General features: G+C 39.2%; 1 protein-coding gene across 1 annotated transcript in view; it reads right to left on the bottom strand.

The window, feature by feature from the left end:
• LOC118810153 (CUB and sushi domain-containing protein 1-like) overlaps positions 1-19,994 on the bottom strand; it is a 597,007-nt gene that overhangs the window by 253,844 nt on the left and 323,169 nt on the right. The window contains 3 exon segments of the mRNA XM_036573713.1: positions 4,598-4,608; positions 4,610-4,806; positions 8,360-8,554. Coding sequence (XP_036429606.1) covers positions 4,598-4,608; positions 4,610-4,806; positions 8,360-8,554 — 403 coding nt within the window.

Here is a 19,994-nt window from a genome sequence, read left to right as displayed (position 1 = left end):
GGATGAGCAGGATATTTTGACTGCAGGTATTTTTTTTCCCCCAGAATATTTTTTGAGACTCCAATCAATTAAACTCACTCAAGACGACCTAAAAAGGACACCGAGCAGTCCCCCATTCAGAACAAGCAGCAGACAGACAAGGACTTTTGAAGTGTGTCTAGGGCTTTTGATAAGGTTTGGGAAATGTAATGAGACAGCAGTCTTCTGTTCTTCCCCTCCCTAGGGGGCAGTATGAAATACTTTTTGCCAGTTTAATTAAAAACACAAAAATACTTTGTTCATTTTGACTCAGCACATTTACAGTGACCTCCTCAAAGGGTCGGCATGGTTCTATCATAGGGCTAAACAGTTCTGATTCATTTAAATCATGATGCTTTGAGCATAGCAGTTTATAGGAGTGCAACAATTAATCGACTCAGTCGACTAAAATCAATGACCAAATTAGTTGGCAACTAATTTAATAGTCAATTAGTTGGTGACGTCATCACGCGTGTTTCTTGCACTAACTAGGAATGTTTTTCACATTGCCACCTACTGGAGAGTTAACCAAAGCACGACAGCAGCCTCAAGAACAAAAATTGTGGGAGCATTTCACGCTAAACTCTGAAAAAAGGTTGTCAGTTGTGCTATTTGTAAAGCCAACCTCAGCTGGCATGGGAGCACATCCTCCATGCTGGAGCATATTAAGAGGAAACACTAACTGAGCGATTCATAATCCCTATAATTGGTTATTCATTTCAATAATCGATAGATTATTTGACTATCAAAATAGTTGTTTGTTGCGGCCCTACAGTTTTATAGAAGTTTTAAGACTTTTTTTTAGGACTGCTTTGATTCATTGACTATGTTGACATTATAAATGCATCAATTTGCACATCCCTTGTAAATTTAGATATATTTTTTAATGCACTTCTAGCATCATCTGGGCTTATTTTTAATGTGCTCTTCAGAAAAGTGAAGCGAATATTGACTGAGAGGCTGCTCCTAACCCTAACCTACAGACTGAGGAGCTACTCAGTCCATATTCACAGTTCCTTTCTCATGTGGTGATGCCAGAGAAGCTGCTTAAACCAGAGACATTGAACATGCTGGTGTTTCTGAAAAGAAACTTGTTAGTGTGGTTTGGTAGTTATTCAGGCCCCACATCAGAACTAAATCCTGAGTGGGGCATCCGGAAATCACAGCCGGGCAGAGGGGGAGTGAGTGAACCACTCAAGCTATGGTCATCATCTATTGCCAAACCTGAATGATAGCAATGTAGACGATGGTACATATGGCAGTGAATTATTGTTTATCTTGGAATTAAATATTTTTAAAATGGCAAATCTGAACTAAACTGCCACAATGTACAGCCTTGTGTACGCTCCCTGGTTCCATTTTACCCACCATCTTTTTTGACTGGTTATCTTGTGAAATGAGACACATCAGGAGAGCTTATCTCGGTCACTGTCATGAAACCACCTCAAATCATGTCCAAATATATTGAGTGTCATAATCATTACACAGATAAACTGCATTTATATAATATAGTGGATCAATTGGAGCTCTGTGCTACAGAAAAATGTTTGTTTTTCATCTTTAAGTTTTAAGCTGCAGTGTGTCCACATATCTGTTTCTCATTTCTGATATTTTTCATGAGAAAGAAGAGTTCGTATTACTTTTAACTGTTGAATCCCTTAGTTTTATTGATTTCCTTGTGAGGATGTGAACCAAAACAAGCATTATGTAGCTCAAGTAAAAAGAAATAACTCAACTTTGTCAATGTGTTTATGAGATGAAACTGCAAAAAATATATTTTGTACAATATATATGTTTGAATAATAAACTTTAAAACACAGACCAACAACAGCATACTAATTATTCATGGAAAAGTTGTTGAAAAACCTTGTTTACAGATTTAATGTCACAAATTACCATTTTAAACATAAATTGTAAGATACTTCACAGCTTTCAGTTGCTTTTAATTGTTACTGTGGTGAAACAAATCAATAATTTCTCAGAGATCTAAATATTTATTTATAAACATTAAAACAAATATTTATGAACATTAAAAAATCTCAACAAATCTGTGCCTCAGCTGTGTTTTTATTTTATGTTTACTTAACATTTTGCCATGACCCTAACTTGCCTTTGTTTGTTCGAAATATGGCAAAATTACAACGGCAAAAAAACAGGCACTGAATCCTTAAACGATTCAAAAATAATTTTAAATAAAAACAAATTGTTTTATATAAAACAATAGACTACATTAAACAATAGACTACTAGCTGTAGATAATTGTTGAACCTCTTTAAACATCCTCAGTGAACAATAGGGTTTTTAAAAACTGCCCATTTGCTTACACTAAACGCCTGACATCTTTTTTGTTTTTATGGTGCTGTCCCAGAGATCATTTTTGAGGAGGGGGTGGGAGCACATGTTATGTTGTGCATGCTGGGAACTGTACTGCAGCTCATGGTAAAATTGGGCTAATATAAATATAAAATTTAAATAATTTTGTGGCCCGAATAGGATTGTGCCACAGGCCTGACTTGGCCCACGGGCCTTGTGTTTGACACATGGGCTTTAATGAAGTAAAGAGTTAAAGGTCTCTGAATGTAGCACTGGTGTTACATTAGTTTTGATGAGGTTAAACTCTTCATTGGAAAAAAAATAAAATATAAGTGAACTTCATACTGTCCTACAGCTTTTTCTGTTATAAATGAATCATTTAGAACCATCAAAGTATCAATACTCTGTATAGTGATTAGTGAAGAACATGCATGAGAAATGTATTGCGGAGCACCTTTTTTAATATGACCTTCTGCAGTACTGTATAACTCAATTTTTAAGCAAGCTACCACATAAACATAGGAAATATGCTAATTACTCTGGCCAGAATTTAGAAGTGGCACGGCTAAAGCATTCATCCGTCTCCACAAATCATAATTTTTGTCCTTATCATTGTAGGGCAATCTCCCCAAACATTTTAATTAAACTGGAAACAAATCACCGTCGCCATCTGAGACCATGCTAGCAGCAGCGTAACCGAATCTTAGATCAACTTATTGCCGGTTAACGAGCAACTGAGGCTTGGCAGCTCTCTTCCAAGTAGTTGAAGTGCCGTTCTCTGTGGGTAGTGCCCCGTTCCTTGTTTATCCAGTGCAGCACCCAGATGGATCCTTCACACAGGGAACATGAGAGGCAGCAGGACACAAGACTGATTTTGCTCAGATCTGATTTACATTTGACACTGATGCTCAGTGGAGCTTAGACTTTGCTTAGCCAATGTCCCAGACGCTGCCTTCCAGCACACCTAATTCAAGCTGCATTCAAATGCTCAAACGGCAGTCTCTCAAGGGCTATTAGCCCACACTGTAGAATTCTCAGCCTTGACACTTCCACCTGCCTCCGAGGCCTCTGGGTAAAACTTCAAGCAAACGCATGCGGAGTTCAAGATCCTCTTCCTTAACAGGCTGCCGAAATAGACCATATCAGGCCCCTGAAATTACGCCCGTCAAAAAGCCCAGCAGATTCATTCTGGCACATTCGTATGCGGCTCGAACAGAAAAAAAGGTGATGAATACCGAGCCAGTGAAATAATGCCATTCCTGTAAGATCTCAAGCCTCTGTTTTTGGTAGAGGGAAAGAAGAATAAGAAGGAGGAAAAAAAAAGAAAAGAAAAACAAATTTAACTGTGACAGGCCTTCATTGAGTTTGCCAAACCGACCATACTGCCTCCACAATGCCCCCTACATCACGAGTGAGGACGTGTTTATTCGCCGAGCGTGAAGTTAATGGAGTTCAGCCAGAATCTTCGCACAGAACTCTCAGTCTCTCTACCTCTCTCTCTCTCTCGCTATGGTACCTCTCACAATTTGCCCATCATTACAAAACTTAGAGAGGAAAAGGAGTGTGAAGGGTACTCTAGTTCAGCATTATAATTATGGTGCAGCTGCCAGAAGTAAACAGTATCGCTTTCTTTTGCAGTCCATTATGTTCTAGGTATTTTCCAAGTGAGTGTAAGGTACAAACTCCAAAGTACTAGATAATCCTTTTAGGTAACATGATAAGTTCCGAGACAGTTTAACTCAGCGTTGTGCGGTATAGTGGTATTAAGGTACACTGCTGTATTTAAAAATTTCTCTTCCTTGTCTTAACAGCCAAATAAACACATTCCACCTACCCAGCATGTCTCTAATGACCCAGCTTGTATCTAATGACTAGGTAACCAATCTGAACAGTAGGAGGGTCTGAACAGTGGGAGGAACGGAGCAACGTGTTTTCAAAACCATCAGTGGGATCAATTGAGACGCCACTTCATTTCTGCTGGAGGGTCTAGCAGGGAACATTACCTCGAATATTACCTTCCTGAGCATGCAAAGAGAGCTCCACCGCGTCCCTGTTGTTAGATGAGCAGGATTAGCCCCTGTCTCTGCTTTCGCTATTGATCAGAAAACAATTCTGCAACAACATCCTACTCATTCAACCTGTGTTATTATCCTCAGCCCTAATTTCAAACTGATTATGCTCTTCTTTTAATGCATGCTACGGTGCCTGAGATCAGGACAGATAGCAGCGTTCTGCTCCCAGTCATGGTCATGGTCTGTTTACTCACCATATTGAAGGGGGCTTCTGTGCCGCTGATTTCTAGAAAGTCATATCTGTCCTCCAGCTGGAAGTCTGTGAAGACCAAGGCGATGGTGTCTCCAGGCTCTGCCAGGATGCTCCACGTGCAGTCCGCGTTGTTCTCGTACTCTGAGGGAAAGTGGGGACTGGATATGGTCCCTGTTGTCCCTCTCAATGTGCCCCCACATGCTCCTTCAGCTGACCAAAACAATAAAAGAAAGAAAGAAAAGCCATTGTAGTATGTATTTGATATCATATGGTTGCAATGTGCTTAACAACTGACCTCTTTTTATGTTCTATAGAGAAAATAGTTTTGTAATTAAAAAAGAAACATTTTATGCATTACACAGTACAAGTACTAGCATTATACCGCTGCACTGTACCTCTGTACCAACATCACAAAACTGCACGTCATTATTTTTATCTTTATTGCAATATTGGCCATACTGATTTTGCAGAAAGCTGCAAACAAGTCTGCAATAAGTCTCACAAGGCTTTATACTGTGTGCTGTGAGCATCTTGACCAATAAGGGTTGAGGATGAGTGTTTCTGTGGGTGTTTTGATGAATCGAAGTATTCATGTCATCCAGCAAAAGTAAATTTGGTTAAAAAATAATGCAAGTCAGTCACCATATTACCTTATAGACTGAATATCTTGCAGGCAGGATATGCAGGATTATATAACGTGTATATAATTGGAATATTAGTATTTTGAGTGTGTGTGAATGTGTATGTCTGTGTGTCTGCCCTGTGATGGCCTGGCGGCCTGTCCAGGGAGTTTCCTGCCTTCTGCCCAACGACCACTGGGACAGGCTCCAGCTCCCCCTGCGACCCAGAAATATAAGGGGCTTAGATAATGTGTGTGTGTGTGCGTGTGTGTGTGTTAGTATTTTGTCCATATTGTGCAGCCTACTCTATACACCATGAAAAAATGGTGAGTGAAAAGTAATTTGTATACAAAATGATAAAGCAAGCAATGCACCAGGCAGTGAGAGAAACTACAGTTGAGTATACAAACAGCTACAAAAAATGGTAAAAATAAATAAATAAATAAAAAAGAAAAGATGGTTCTTCAGGGGTTCTTTAATAAAGCAAATGGTTCTACATAGAATCATTAACACTCAAAGCACCCTTTGCATGATTAAAGGGTTCTTTGCATCAAGAAAGCGTCCTTCAGATTGCTAGAAATTGTGCTGTAGATGGTTCTGTTACTGTTATTATATCAGACTTGTGAGAATAGAAGAACTCTTTTTGGTGCTCTATAGAACCCTTTTCAAAAAGATTCCCTACAGAACCATATACAACACATTCTCTATCAATCTGAAGAACCATTTCACCATGCAAAAAAACATTTAATCATGCAAAGGGTTCTTTGAGTGTGCATGGTTCTATATAGAACCATCTTCTTTCCTAAAGAACCCCAGAAGAACCATCGTTTATATGAGCATAGGCTAAAGACATTCAGTCTCAATTTTTACAACTACTCTGCTTTGCTCATATCAGAGGTCACTTTAAAACAGTCGATTAAAGATGGATTTATTCCAGCTTTAATTCACTGTATCAGATTTCTGGTAGGTTCAAAACTTTACAAACACCAAGCTGACAGCCTCTCTAAACAGTCTGGAAGATTTCAGAAATTGTTGTAATGACTTTTAGAAGCTTCTGATTGGCCAATTGTCATAATCAGGAGTTAATTAGGGGTGCACCTGTGGCTCTATTTAACCTTTAGAGTCAGCGTCTTTCTTGTTCCAGATAGCACGAGAAAATTCAAGCAAGCCAGTTGAGACCTCTGAAACACGAAATGTGGATCTCTGCAAGTCCGGATCCTCCTTAGGCAATTTCCAACTTAAGGTACCACAAGTATCTACACAAACAACTGCATGCAAATATAAAAATCTTGGGATGACTCAGACGCTACATTGTTTGGGAAGGAGGCACAAATGAACTCCCAGGGCTGAGTGAACTTTGGTCTGAAAGGTAGAAAAATGGTATGTTGGCAAGTGAAATGATCTTAAATGTAGTCAATATATCCGATATCTCTCATGTTGAGATTGTTGTAAGCTTATTATGAGATTATTTAACTTACACCTAGACATTTTTTACTGTTTACATATTTTTTTTTTCCAAGTAATCTCATTTTCTCATTATATTGGCAGATCATTTGACTTATGTTAAGAAATATGCTTGAAATAATAAGCAAAATTATCAGCCACTTTAGTGAGATAAATTTACTTGATAAAATAAATTAAAAACAGTACAGAATATCTAGACATAAGTTAAATATCCTTATAATTGGCTTACAACAATCTCAACATAAGAAATATATATCTGTTTATGCTTTGTAATGAGATAGGCAGTTGATCAGTGTTCTCAAAGTACTGATATGCTTTGAAAAGCATATTGTGACATAATATGGTGTAATCTATAATGATATTGATGAATATCATGATTTTGCCCACTCCTAGGCCCAATCCCATTTCACCCCTCACCCCTCCAACTTAGCCCTTAGCTCCCCAGTTTGCGCATTTTCGCCTAGGGGTATTTTTGTTGAGATAGAGGGGTAGGATGAAGTGTTAGGCCTACATGGCCCTCCAAACGGAGGTTTTTCAGAAGCACACTCCAGAGTAAATGTAAAAACGGCAAGATGGCTGAGCAAGTGATCTATGAAACCAACAAATCTGTGTATTTTCTCAGTTAAAAATTGTGATAACCACTGTATTATCATAGTTTAATGCAATTTCAATGTATTATGATCCTTTTCTTCATAACAAGCACAAAAAAAATGCTAACAATATGCTAACGTCTTGGTAGCTAGCTAGCTAAATTTCCCGTTCCACCTTAAATAGTCCAGCAGTTCTGCTGCCTGAAGACCAGAATGTAACTGCAGCACCATTTAAGGTGGAAAAGGAAAATTCAAACAAGAAGCTGGCAAATATCTGACTTCAGCTTCATATCACTGAAGAATTAGGGGTGGGTGACAAATATTTGCCCCCTCTTTGAAGGCATATGATTCCCTAAATGTAACTAAAGCCCAGCAGTGAGGAGCTGAACTTTACCCTCCTCTGCTGTCACTGCAGACCAACAGGGTCACTACAGAGCAGCACTAGTAGCTGTTAATGAAGTAGTGTTCTTTTCTGTTTGAGGATCCCATTTTGTAGGGAAGATTTCAATCACTACCCCTTGTAACTCGGTTCCAAGAGGCAAGGTGACACTCAAAAACAAGGGGTAGGGGTAAAATAAATGAGATTGGGCTCTAGTACAGTACCAATCAAAAACGTGGACACATCTGACAGAATATATGTTTCATAATCTTAAAGACAATTTGATCTACAGGCTTAAAGCTGAAATGTGTGAAACAGATAAATATAGACAAATGTAGACAGGTGCTTTTCAGCAAACAAGGTAAGGACCGTTAGAAACATGTCCCAGGTGGCTCCTCATGAAGCTGCTTTAAGAGAATGATCAAGAATGTGTAAAGCTGCATTAAGACAAAGGGGAGCTACTTTGAAGAAACTAAAATATGATGTGATTTTGATGTTTTTATCACTTTTTTTGGGCACTGTGTAATTCCATATGTGTTAATTGACAGCTTTGATGTCACCACTATGTAGAAAATAGCAACAACATGGAAACCCTTCTATGAGTAGGTGTTGTGACTGGTACTATATACAAGTAATAGTTACGAATCTAAAAATATCTTTTTGTAAAATTATGTGCAAAATTATATATACAATTTCTGTACATATCTTACCTCTACAAAACGGTGCTGGGAAGTCCCATGATGCACCACTCCCAGGGCTCACAATGCACGTGAGCACTGCGTGACCCTCCAGTATATATCCCATCACGCAGCTGTAGCGGATTTTATCCCCGATGTTATACCTCGTCCCATGAATGATTCCTCGAGGAATGAGCCCCGGATTTCCGCATGTGTGACTGGGCAGCACTGGAAAACACAACACAGAGAAACATAAGACATGCGTAAGTGCATGTTCCTGGCTGGGTGATGGTGCTCTGAGAGTGGAGGGATGAACACAAGCATGTGCCATTCACTGTCCGGTTTGTTCTTCATGTACTACCTCACGCTCACTCACTTCTTTGGGTCAGATCAGAGTCTCTTTTCATCTTCATACACAGCCAGAAAAAAAACAATTCTCTAGAGATTTCAGGTTCCATGAGAATGTTTATGAAGTTTTCACATCTGAGCCTACTCCAATACTCTCAGCTGAGACTGGAGACTGCTCAGACAAGGGAGACGAACAGCTCTTTGTTTTTCATACAAATGCAGCGTACAATGCCCAGTGAATTAATAACAAGCTCAAGTCTGCACATATATGTGCATATAGTTAATGCAGAAAGATTTTAGAGCATTTCTATTGGCCCATTCATGAAATTTTAATACAATATAAAGGGCAGCAGATACCCCACCCACCCCCCCCACCCCAAAATGGAGATACAAAGTGTAGCATACAAAGTAAGTATAAATATATAGTATCACAATACAGTGTCTATCGATACTGGTGATATTGGTATGCTCACACCCAGTGTATAAAGAAGAAAAAGTGTTCTATAACGCCTTTTGTAATTTAATTATTTCATATATTTTCATATATATGCAAAACACTTAAAAAACTTAATGTGTTAAGTTAAATTAACACATCCTGTACACATCCTCTACACATCCTCTCTATTTAAATTTACAAATTTAAATATGATATTTTTCTGTAAACTTTAATAGACAATATCTGTTTATCAATTCAGCATGTCAGAAAAATAATTATCAATAAATCAACAAGTAGCAAACTAACCAAAGCAACAGCAATGTGGAAATCTCCAGTTCCGTTGACAGTAAAGACAATATATAACATCATGCTTTATGCACTTTATAGATATATATTGTTGGTACATGGTGTATATCTTAATTATATGTTATTTTTTAAAATGTTTGAAATATTCATGAGCATGTTGTCTGTCCATTTGCAATAACTTAGGTTTTCATGCCTTATTTCAAGTAAAGCAATATCACACATGTAAACATTGTGAATATTAATCTGGGAATAATGCCACACCCCACACTTTTCATCTCTTTCTTGTGATGTCAGCACTGAAAACCTTTCAGCTGGTCAAAGCACTTTTGGCAAAAGAGTTTTAAAATGTGCTTTAAACAACAGTTTGGAAAAGGAAACTGTCAAATTGTTATTTAGGCAAAATCTGTACTTCATATCAATGAAGATGCTTTGATGAAGATGAAGATGAGAGCTGAAGGTAAATATACCCAAAATATGAAAAAAAAAGATGTTTTTGGTATTTTTCTTATTTAATTAAAATGTAGAAGCAAAAATCAAACATTACTCAGTACACAGAAGCAGCAAGATGGCCTCAAGCATTTAATGGTCAATTTAAGTTTGTCACAATCTCTAAAACGGTTACTTTATATATAACAAGAAAAGATTTTGAAGACTTTATTCCAACTGATTTTGACCAGTTCTAGTTCCCCATTGACCAATAAGTTTTTGATATGAGTGAAAATAACCCATTTTATGTACACACTGCAAAGAAGACTATTGCTTTTTTTAAAAAAAAACCTGAGAATATGACCTACAATAAGATGTACATTAAGATACATCAACATTTATATCTGACCAAAGAACCTTTCCTTAATCGGAATGGCAAAGAGAGAGTGAGAGATGAAATGTAAGGTCAGTATGTGCTACATGTAGTGACGGTTCTGGATGAAGACTGAGCTTCCCCAGCACAGTATTCCCGAGGGCAGTGTCAAAGAGCATCGCTGGATCCTGTCAGAGTGGAAACAACTGTGTCAAAGGCAAAATTCCCCGGAAGGCAAATCAGCCTTGGGGACTAGTCTGTCTAACGAATGCTGGGAGGGAGGGATCATTTTGCCAGCTCATATGTGCTTCAAACGTCCAGCCTGTTATTGACTGAATATGCTGTTTGTTATGTGACACTGAAAGAAGATGCCAGTAATCAAGTCACATAAACGTGACGTGCCTAAAAGTGGCACAGTGCTGTATGTATAACATAAGAAACTGAAGTGTGTGCACATCTAAGAGAGATTAAGGGGATGCTCCAATGCATTTCAACCTAATCCCTATCTGCTCCATCTGAAGCACATGGTTGATTGCCATGGACAACAATTTTAAAACATTTCTCATAAAACTCATAAAAGAAAAGAAAATCCACTGATTTAAAACATAGAATATAGGCCAGTGGGCACACGCTGAAAGATCTTGGGAATCAATCACTGGTGCAAGTATGGTGGAGGGGTATAGCAGAGTACATACAAAGGGTTTACTACAATATGCAAACCACTGGTAAGCCTCAAAAACAGGGAGGCCAGATTAGGCCAGATTAGCCAAAAGAAAAAACACTTAAAAAAGAGCCTGGACTGTTCTGGAACAACATCCTATGGGCAGATGATGATACCAGGATGATAGAAAGAGACTAGTAAGGAGAGAAAAAAAGAAACTGTTCATGATTCAAAGCAGACCACCTTCTCTGTCAAGCATGGTGGAGGTAGTATTATTGGCTGGGCATAATAGAACTGGTTCTCTTGTATTTATTGATGATGTGACTGCTGTCCAAAGCAGAAGGATGGCTTTTGAAGTGTATAGGGCTATATTATCTGCTCAGATTCAGCCAAACCAGAACTTACTGGATGGTGCTTCACAGCGCAGATGGACAATGACACAAAGTAACCCAAGACTTCAAGGCAAAAAAGGGGAATGCTCTGCAATGGCCAAGTCAATTACCTGACCTCAATCCTATCAAGCAAGCATTTCACTAACTGAAGGTGTAACAAAACTTAGAACACTTCAAGAACAAGCAGGAGCTGAACACAGCTGCAGGAAAAGCCTGATAGACCACCACCAAAGGTGGGTTCTGGTGATGGGTTCCAGATTTCAGGAATTATTTTCTGATTATCTTAGTTTGTGCAATCACTTTTCAACTCCAATATTCTGTGGTAGACAGCTAAAATAACAATAACTTTGTTGGCATTCAGGTATTTATTTATAAAAATATGGCAGACCAATTTGCAGCCTTTGGAAGCCCATTTCAATCATATTCTACAGATGCAGCTGGAAGAGACTGGGTTGAAAACCCACAAAATACCACAAAAATGACATACCAAATACCACTACACTGATTTTTAATGACTATCTACACCTTTGACAAAAACATCAACCACTCTTACATATTTCTTTCCTCATATTCTAAGGTATCCACTAAAATGCTAATGAAGGTTCGACTTATGTACGCTTCCCTTTAAGAATGTACTTCTCACTGTACTTGGATGAATGTCAAAGCACTTTTTCCTCCAGTGCATTCTTTGCATACTTTGTTTTGAATTTTAAACCATGAGAGTCAACTCTTCCCAACGAGGCACGATACATCTATATTAAGACACTTTCATCCCCAAGATCAAGCCGGAGAACGTGGGAAGATGTTACAAAGTTTTGGCGCCCCGGGAGAAACCTAAAGCGATAAACCAAGAGGGCTGACATTTTCAAGCTTCGTCAATTAGCATAAGAGCTAAAAGCTGATTCACCTGGATTTACAGATATACATTGCTGGTTTCTCAAATACCACGTGTCTCAGAAGTACACCGCTTTCTTCTTTAACAAGTTTCTAGCTGGGTCAATGAAATGTTGGCAGGCACTGTTTTACACCACGGAAACGAACGCAAACCTCAGATGCTAGCACCACAGTTCTCATATACAGCAGTCTGGGCTTCAGAGTGGGCTCAGACTTGGATGCAATCACACTGCTAGGTACCAGTGCTAGAGAGAAAAACCCTGTCTGTCTCCAGCTCTATTTTAAGCATTTAGGACTTGCGATTGATTTAATCTGCAATAATTCATTTTGGAAATGTCTCTCCCCTGAGAGATCACAGGCAACTGGAATAGCCATGTTCATTAATCACGCTCTCAATTGATGGTGTCTTCTGCCGCACCGGCGTTGGAGGGAACATACAGTTTGGTAAACATTTGATTTATTGTCTGATTAGCGATCGGTGGCAAGGAATGAGGGTCAATGTAATGGAATTTGAACACCGCAATCTGTGGTATTTCTGTTCGGTTCCAAAAGGCACCCATTTCATTTGGCTTGTCAGGGAGCAATTATTCAGAAACACCTCTTTTTATCAAGCACACATCTCCGTATGCCCCCAACTTTTATTGCTCGTTACGCAGATATCATAATTTCTCAAAAAGCTGCCAGCGAGACCGAAGGCGGGGCTTCCCATATGTTTCTTGACACTCGGGCCAACAAATGATTGACTTTCACTCTGCCTAAACAATCATTTCGGTCCTAATGCTCCTCTGATGATAGCAATTGACCAGTTAAACCACTTTGTGTCTATCGGTAATTTTCTTTGACTGCTTCTGTATGTCTCTCGCTAATAATGCTGTCAGGAGTCCCACTGTAGAGCTGGGTTGTTTTGAATGGCAACCCCAGCACTGATTAGTGCCTCAGCACCTAATTGCACCTCTCTTCATTTCCCTGACACAGTGAGAGATCAATAGGGTAGTTACGGGCTGACACAGGCTTGGGGGCCTAATTCGGGCCGGCTGAGCTTTTTTCCAATTTCCTTTCATCAGGATCAGGCCATCGCCATGGCGCTGCTTGGAGAGGCACGGACGAGGCAGACCGAAGCGTCCTGGCAGGAGAATGACACGGATCAGAGAGTGTGGAGAATCGCAGCTGAGCTGAGGGCTTTGGTGGACGGGCTGCAGAAGTGCAGAACTGCGGGGGGGGAAATACAGGTTAACACTGGCGGCCAGCGATGAAGGGCAGCTATTCTGCAGGAGGGTGCGGAGAAGGGGTGTTCCTGAATACAAATACATAATGGGTTCCATCCGAATATGTGCTGCCCTCTGAATATTTCTAATTATATTTGTAGACTTTTTTTCATACACTTATAAACTTGTAAAAAAAACTATGTTTCTTTAATACAAACTTCTAAAATTCCAATCTACAGAATAATAATCATTCGAAATATTTGCCATGTGCCCCGTTTCGCAGAGGGGGCAGAGCTGCCCAGCCCTCCTCTGCCAAAGGGTTGTTTACTGTTGCTAATTTTGTCATTTTTTAGTTTAAGCTGTGTGTATGTGTTATTTTTGGGCTGTGGGTTAGCGTGGGGATAGTGACCTATCCCTGGCTGTGTTTATGCACCTTTTCTGGAGGTGTTAATAAAGAGCACTTCTTATAGCAAAAATCAAGGCCTATATATAATGTATTTATTCATGATATGGTTGATATTGTGGAGTTAGGCACGTACAAAGTAACAGGAACAACCTGAAAAACATTCTTTGTGTGCCATTAAACAGATTTTACCAGTTTTTAGTTTATATGTCTCTCCGCATTCAAAGAAAAAGGAGTCTGTTCTTGTCCAGGGCCGTTACCAAGATTATGCAGTACACTCTCAGTAAAAAAGGTACTAAATTGTCACTGGGGCAAGACACCCCTTGTCTCTGGGGTGGTTCCCAGGGAACATAACTGAACTATCATATTCCATTGAAATGATATTTTCTAAGTTGTACTGACTCCACACACCCCGTCTCGTCTCCAGGCTTTTATTTTATAGTTTTAAAAATTAGCTTATGAAAAGGTACAAATACGAACTTTTCACCTAGAAAAACTTATTTAAGGTTCACAATTGGACCTGAAAACCACTGTTGTACCTTTGAGGGAACATTTACATTGTTTGTAACTTGATGAATGAAAAATGTACCAGCACAGCACCTTTATTTCAGTGTAGTGAGAACAACCTGCACAATTTTGTTGGGTTTTTATAAGGACTCTGGCACAATCCCAGTACCATTCATGACTGTTTTTGGGTTGAGCCACACCCCGTTCAGGTTTGTATCTGAATATAAGTAACAGTAAAAATGACTTTGTCTATGTTTTTTGTTAAATAACCTGAATATATATAACAGTGTCTCCTCACACTCTTAGTTGGAGATTCAGGACGATGCCCTAACTTGAGCCACCAACTCTCACAACATGTAAAGTGGACTCACCGGCACAACACTTTGTGGTGCAGATTAATGTCCATGCCACCTTTTTACGATTGTGTGGGGACCTACGAAGTGAGCAGTTTACTTTTCTCACCTTACTATGTCATATCTATTGAGAATGATATTTCACCAGAGGCACCCCTAATGCAAAAATCAATGAAGGCTGTTCCCTCTGAATAAATGGTCAACGTCTAAATTCTGTCATGCCTAAAAGACCATCTATTTCGCCATGGTGTGCGATAAGGGACAGTGTATTGCAAACATGTGCTAATTACCTTTTTCTCACAACCTCTAGGCCTCGTATGCATTAGATTACATCTGCTGGACGCAGTATCCTCCCTGGTGTGATTCCCTCATCACTGAAAAAAAGAAAAGCTTCCACGGCTCATGTTTTGGGAAAAAAAAATCAACTCTCTCACCATGAAACAAGGGGGTGAGTGAGCAGAGATGAAGAAGGCCGGCGCAAAAACATCTCTGTGATTGGAATTTAATTCTGTCAGCCATTGTGTGGGGAAATAAGTGATCTTCAGTCACACTGGCTTACCAAATAACCTGATTAGTGCGTCGTTGTTATCGAGCTTCCCATTAGAAGACAACAGGGAGGGCCATTTTGTGTTCATTACCGCAGCCACTGTTCGGAGGCGTGTGAGCTATTGTTACAAAAGTCCTATACATAGCCCCTATATCAGCTGCATGATGGCTTTGGTCATCAATCCCCACTGCACCCAGTATGACAAATTTAAAGGTGAGCACGAGGCTTTAAATGAAGATGCATGTAGTTGGAAGGGAAAATGAGTCAGTTTCCTGCAGAAATGCTGCAGCTGCGTGTTATTTTCAGTGGCCGGCCGTAGCTGGATCTGCCCTGACCGGCCGACCAGCCGACCCACTGAGAGCAGCCTGATGGTTAAGAAGCAACTGAGAGTTGTATTCAGATATTCAATTGAGGTACAATCGTATGCAAAAGGTTGCGCAACCCTGGTAAAAATAAGTTAACGCCTCTTCTGCAGTAAACATACTTCAGCAGATTTTAGCACACAATGTGTTTTTTTGCTAAATTTACTGTAAAGAAAAAAATCTGGCCTGTACAATATATTATATCATATGTTTTTATCTAAGGGGTTCTTGGCTTAGATGTACGGTCCTAAGAAAAACATTTAAATCAAAGAGCCTTTAAATTACATTGAGGATCTTCAAACTTTAAAAGGGTTCTTCAAGACCTTTAAAAACTTTAAAAAGGCTACTTACGTCTCACATACAAACATGTTTCTTTAAACAGCTGTTCACTGAAATTTCTTTGTTTAGGGACCAAATGTGGTTCTTCTGTGGCATTGTTGCTTTTTGGCACCTTTATTTTTAATACTGTTGTTTAAAATTAAAAAGAAAAGTTAAATCTATAGACAATGAAATGCAAGGATAACTTTACTAAGATCTACCTTTTTACAGTGTAGAATGTAAATAGCTTACATTTTATTTGGACAGTTTTTTTCTGTTTTTGCAGCACATTGCATTAGAACTGAAGTTAAAGGACAGTTTTAATTTGACAGCACTTACAGCTATCTTAGGTGAATTATGTAGGAATCACAGTTTTTATATATAGCCCCTCATTTCAGTGGACCATAAGAAACTAGACAAATTATTAAAACGTTTTTAACATGTTAAAAGTGCCATGTTTGGTACTAGTTGGCAAACTCTTTGCAGTTTGCCTGAGGTCTGTAACCCATAGATTTCACCTCAGTGTGTGAAATATTTTTTTTTTTTTGGAGGATTCCATGTTGGCTGCCTACTCCAGCATTGGCAGCTGCTAACTCTCTTGCTGAACACTGATGCTAGCTTCAATGGCAACAAACTGTTTGGTTTAACAATTCTCCTTTTTAGAAATGTTCTTTTCTAGTTTGGTGATGTGCCCTTCCTCACATTAACTGAGACCTTACACATCTCCTCCTCTGTCTTCAGTTTGAGAAATAAGTAAGAATTTTCACCAGTCTCTTAGAAAGGCAATTGGGCAAGTATTCAGATTCACAAATATGCTGCACTTTTCATTGCACACTTTTCAGAGGTGTCCTGGCTATTGCTACAGTTGCTAAGCTATGAAGGACCAACTGGGTGAGGCAGTTTGCCACAGCGCCACCCTGAGGCGGACCAGTGCTGCATCACTAGTTAGTTGAGAATACCAACGACAGAAGCTGGTGATTGTGGGTGATAAGGGCTAAACAATGACTTGTCCCTGAATTTGACACGTCCTAACACTTGATGTATTTAATAGTTTTAGTTCATGATGATGATAAAAAGTTCACTAGCACATTCTTGTTTCTTAACAATGTACAAAACTGTTTGGTTTGGCTCCGTCATTGACTGAATTGGTCCAACCTTTCAGCTTCTAGACCTCTTAATGGACTTTTTCTATATATATGCAACATCCATTTCCTCCACTTCCGCTGCTACACCTGTACCAAAATATTGTATCATAATTACATAGGACTAAATAGCCTCTCACTTTCAATGCAGTCCTTTATTAAATTCATTTTTATTTAAATAGACAACATATTTTCATTTAAGAATTTAAAATGCTAATTTGGGCCATTAAAGACAACATAATGTTATTTCTGTTGTAACTTTGGCTCATAGAAAGTACTAGAAGTGTGCTAGAGTGCTTCATGTGTTCCTTTAGCTCACAGTGCAAGATAAAAAAAGGCCACCTGGCCAAAAAACACCACTATCAGCCAATTTGGCTGTGAAGAAATCTGTATCAAATAAAAATTAATGATTAGTGCATCCCTAATGTATAACTAGACTAATAACACAGGTAGGAATGTGCTCGTGAATTTACATGCATCATGCATATGCAACACCTACAGATGCATATACATTTAACATATATAACATGCACATATATGCATTTGCATGCAAGAGGGATTAGGCCAGGTTTTATGATTAATCTTTAGTGTGCTCTGCCAGTGCGGGAGCATTTTTACATGCTGCATCCTGCTGGTAGCGTGCAGGGAACGGGTGTTCTCTATAGAGACGGAGTAAACACTTAGCCGTGACCAGCACACACCTGTCAAGTAGAAGTGCATTTGTCTTCTAGATATGATGCAGCTCTTAAGCACCAGGCTGCACACGCAGGCCTGAGTAGAACTGGGAGTAGGTGCGAAACAAAGCAGCCCTAAAGAGCGTGTTTACTGAAGATGCGTCGGTACCTATTGATCTTGGCGCCTCCATAATATCCTCGAGATAAAAGGAAGGCGAAGAACGTACACTATTATACACGTAGGCCATTTACTGTAAGGGCCTTGTTTCTCGCACCACTGAGAGAGCTCGAGATAAGCAATGACAAACACTCTCCAGGGGGCCTGATTTACAGCGAGCGCACGAGCGTCACATTTTCTTTCCTGTTGTTTCAGCAAGGTGGCCAGAACAACCAACTTCTGCACCGAAAGACAGATAATAGCCATATGTTTTTCAGTGAAACAACACAGCAAAATCTTCAGTGCTGTTACCTACAAAGCTGAATTAAAGGAACAGCAAAATCAAGCATTCTAATGTATCTGACAGTGAATGAAAACCTGTAGCCACCAGTTAGCACGATGTCATTTTAATAGGGCTGGCACAAACAGCAATTTATAGACTTTGAGTACTCAGTGGTATTTCCGAATGAATACTCGAATACTTATCCTCAAAGTTACCAATAGTAATATTTACATATCATAATTAACCATAGTATTGGTTAAGTATTGAGTACTTGAGTGTGTTCGGTACTGCAGTTCATTTGAAAATGCCTATTGCCCTTTACATTGTGTGTAAAGTCATGAAGAGTGGACCAAGAGAAACTGTCACAAATGACTTGGAAAAAAAGCCTGGTTCTATTGACTTACATTAAAAGTATAGAAGGTTTTTCCTTCTCCTGTAAAGTTACCATTATATGTGTGTGTATATATATATATATATATATATATATATATATATATATATATATATATATATATATATACATACACACACACACACACACACACCAATCAGGCATAACATTATGACTTGTTTCTACACTCATTGTCCATTTTATCAGCTCCACTTACTATATAGGTGCACTTTGTAGTTCTACAGTTACAGACTGTAGTCCATCTGTGGTGTGTTAGTGTGTGTTGTGCTGGTGCAAGTGGATCAGACACAGCAGTGCTCCTGGAGTGTCCACTCACTGTCCACTCTATTAGACACTCATACCTTGTTGGTCCACTTTGTAGATGTAAAGTCAGAGACAGCAGCTCATGTGTTTCAGCATAGTTTGTGTTGGTCGTCCTCTAGTCCTTCATCAGTGGTCACAGGATGCTATTGGCTGGATATTTTTGGTTGGTGGACTACCATCAGCAGTCCACCAACTACGTTCAGCAGTGACACTGAGGTGTTTAAAAATTCCAGCAGCACTGCTGTGTCTGATCCACTCAGACCAGCGCAACACACACTAACACACCACCACCACATCAGTGTTACTGCAGTGCTGAGAATGATCCACCACCCAAATAGTACCTGCTCTGTGAGGGTCCATGGGGGTCCTGACCACTGAAGAACAGAGTAAAAGGGGCTGACAAAGTATGCAGAGAAACAGATGGACTACAGTCTGTAATTATAGACCTAAGTTTCTGGCACTCTTGTTTAAAAATAGCTTTTATGAGTCATGCAGATGCTGAAGGTGTAATAAAATAGAACTGTTTTATTAATCAACATCAGTTTTAGTTTTAGTTGTTTTTAGTCACTTTATTCAGTATTTATTATTTGGATAGCTTGCCTTGTTTGTTTGTTTGTTTGTTTTTGTCATGGAAAGCAGCACTGAGAACGAGTTACAGAGGATTAGAAGCTTTTGGAGCTACAGGTTCATCCAAACATGAAATGGACCACCCTGGAAGTAGCTTGGCAGGTACTCCACTTGGCTGGTGCAGCCTGTCCTCCTGGTGGTGGTACCGAGCTCAGGGAACACACTGCAAGGCAGTAGAATCACTGAATAACCTTCAGTTGTCATGCCTCCAAGGTATACCAGCCTCTTATTGTAAATTTTGCATAACATAATCTAAAGTGCTGTAACACATTATGCACCTTTCTGAGGCATCTCTTCTCTTGTCATGTAAAAAGTGGTGCAGTTTCTTGCACTTTGATGCGAGGTGATGTGGATGCCTGGCATGAATTTATGAAATAGTCAACTATTTTTAAACATTTTTCATATATTAACAAGCACTGCTCTTTATAAAGGTCTTTGCTAATGGAAAGTGTTGTAGATTAGGCTAAAATTATTATGGCTTGAAAAAAAGACGAAGCTTCCAGGTACCATTCAGAGAATTGAAATAATGTAACAAACAA

The sequence above is a fragment of the Colossoma macropomum genome, unplaced genomic scaffold (assembly GCF_904425465.1).
Source record: "Colossoma macropomum unplaced genomic scaffold, Colossoma_macropomum, whole genome shotgun sequence".
Classification (NCBI taxonomy): domain Eukaryota; kingdom Metazoa; phylum Chordata; class Actinopteri; order Characiformes; family Serrasalmidae; genus Colossoma; species Colossoma macropomum.
This window is presented reverse-complemented; position numbering and strand designations above follow the sequence as displayed.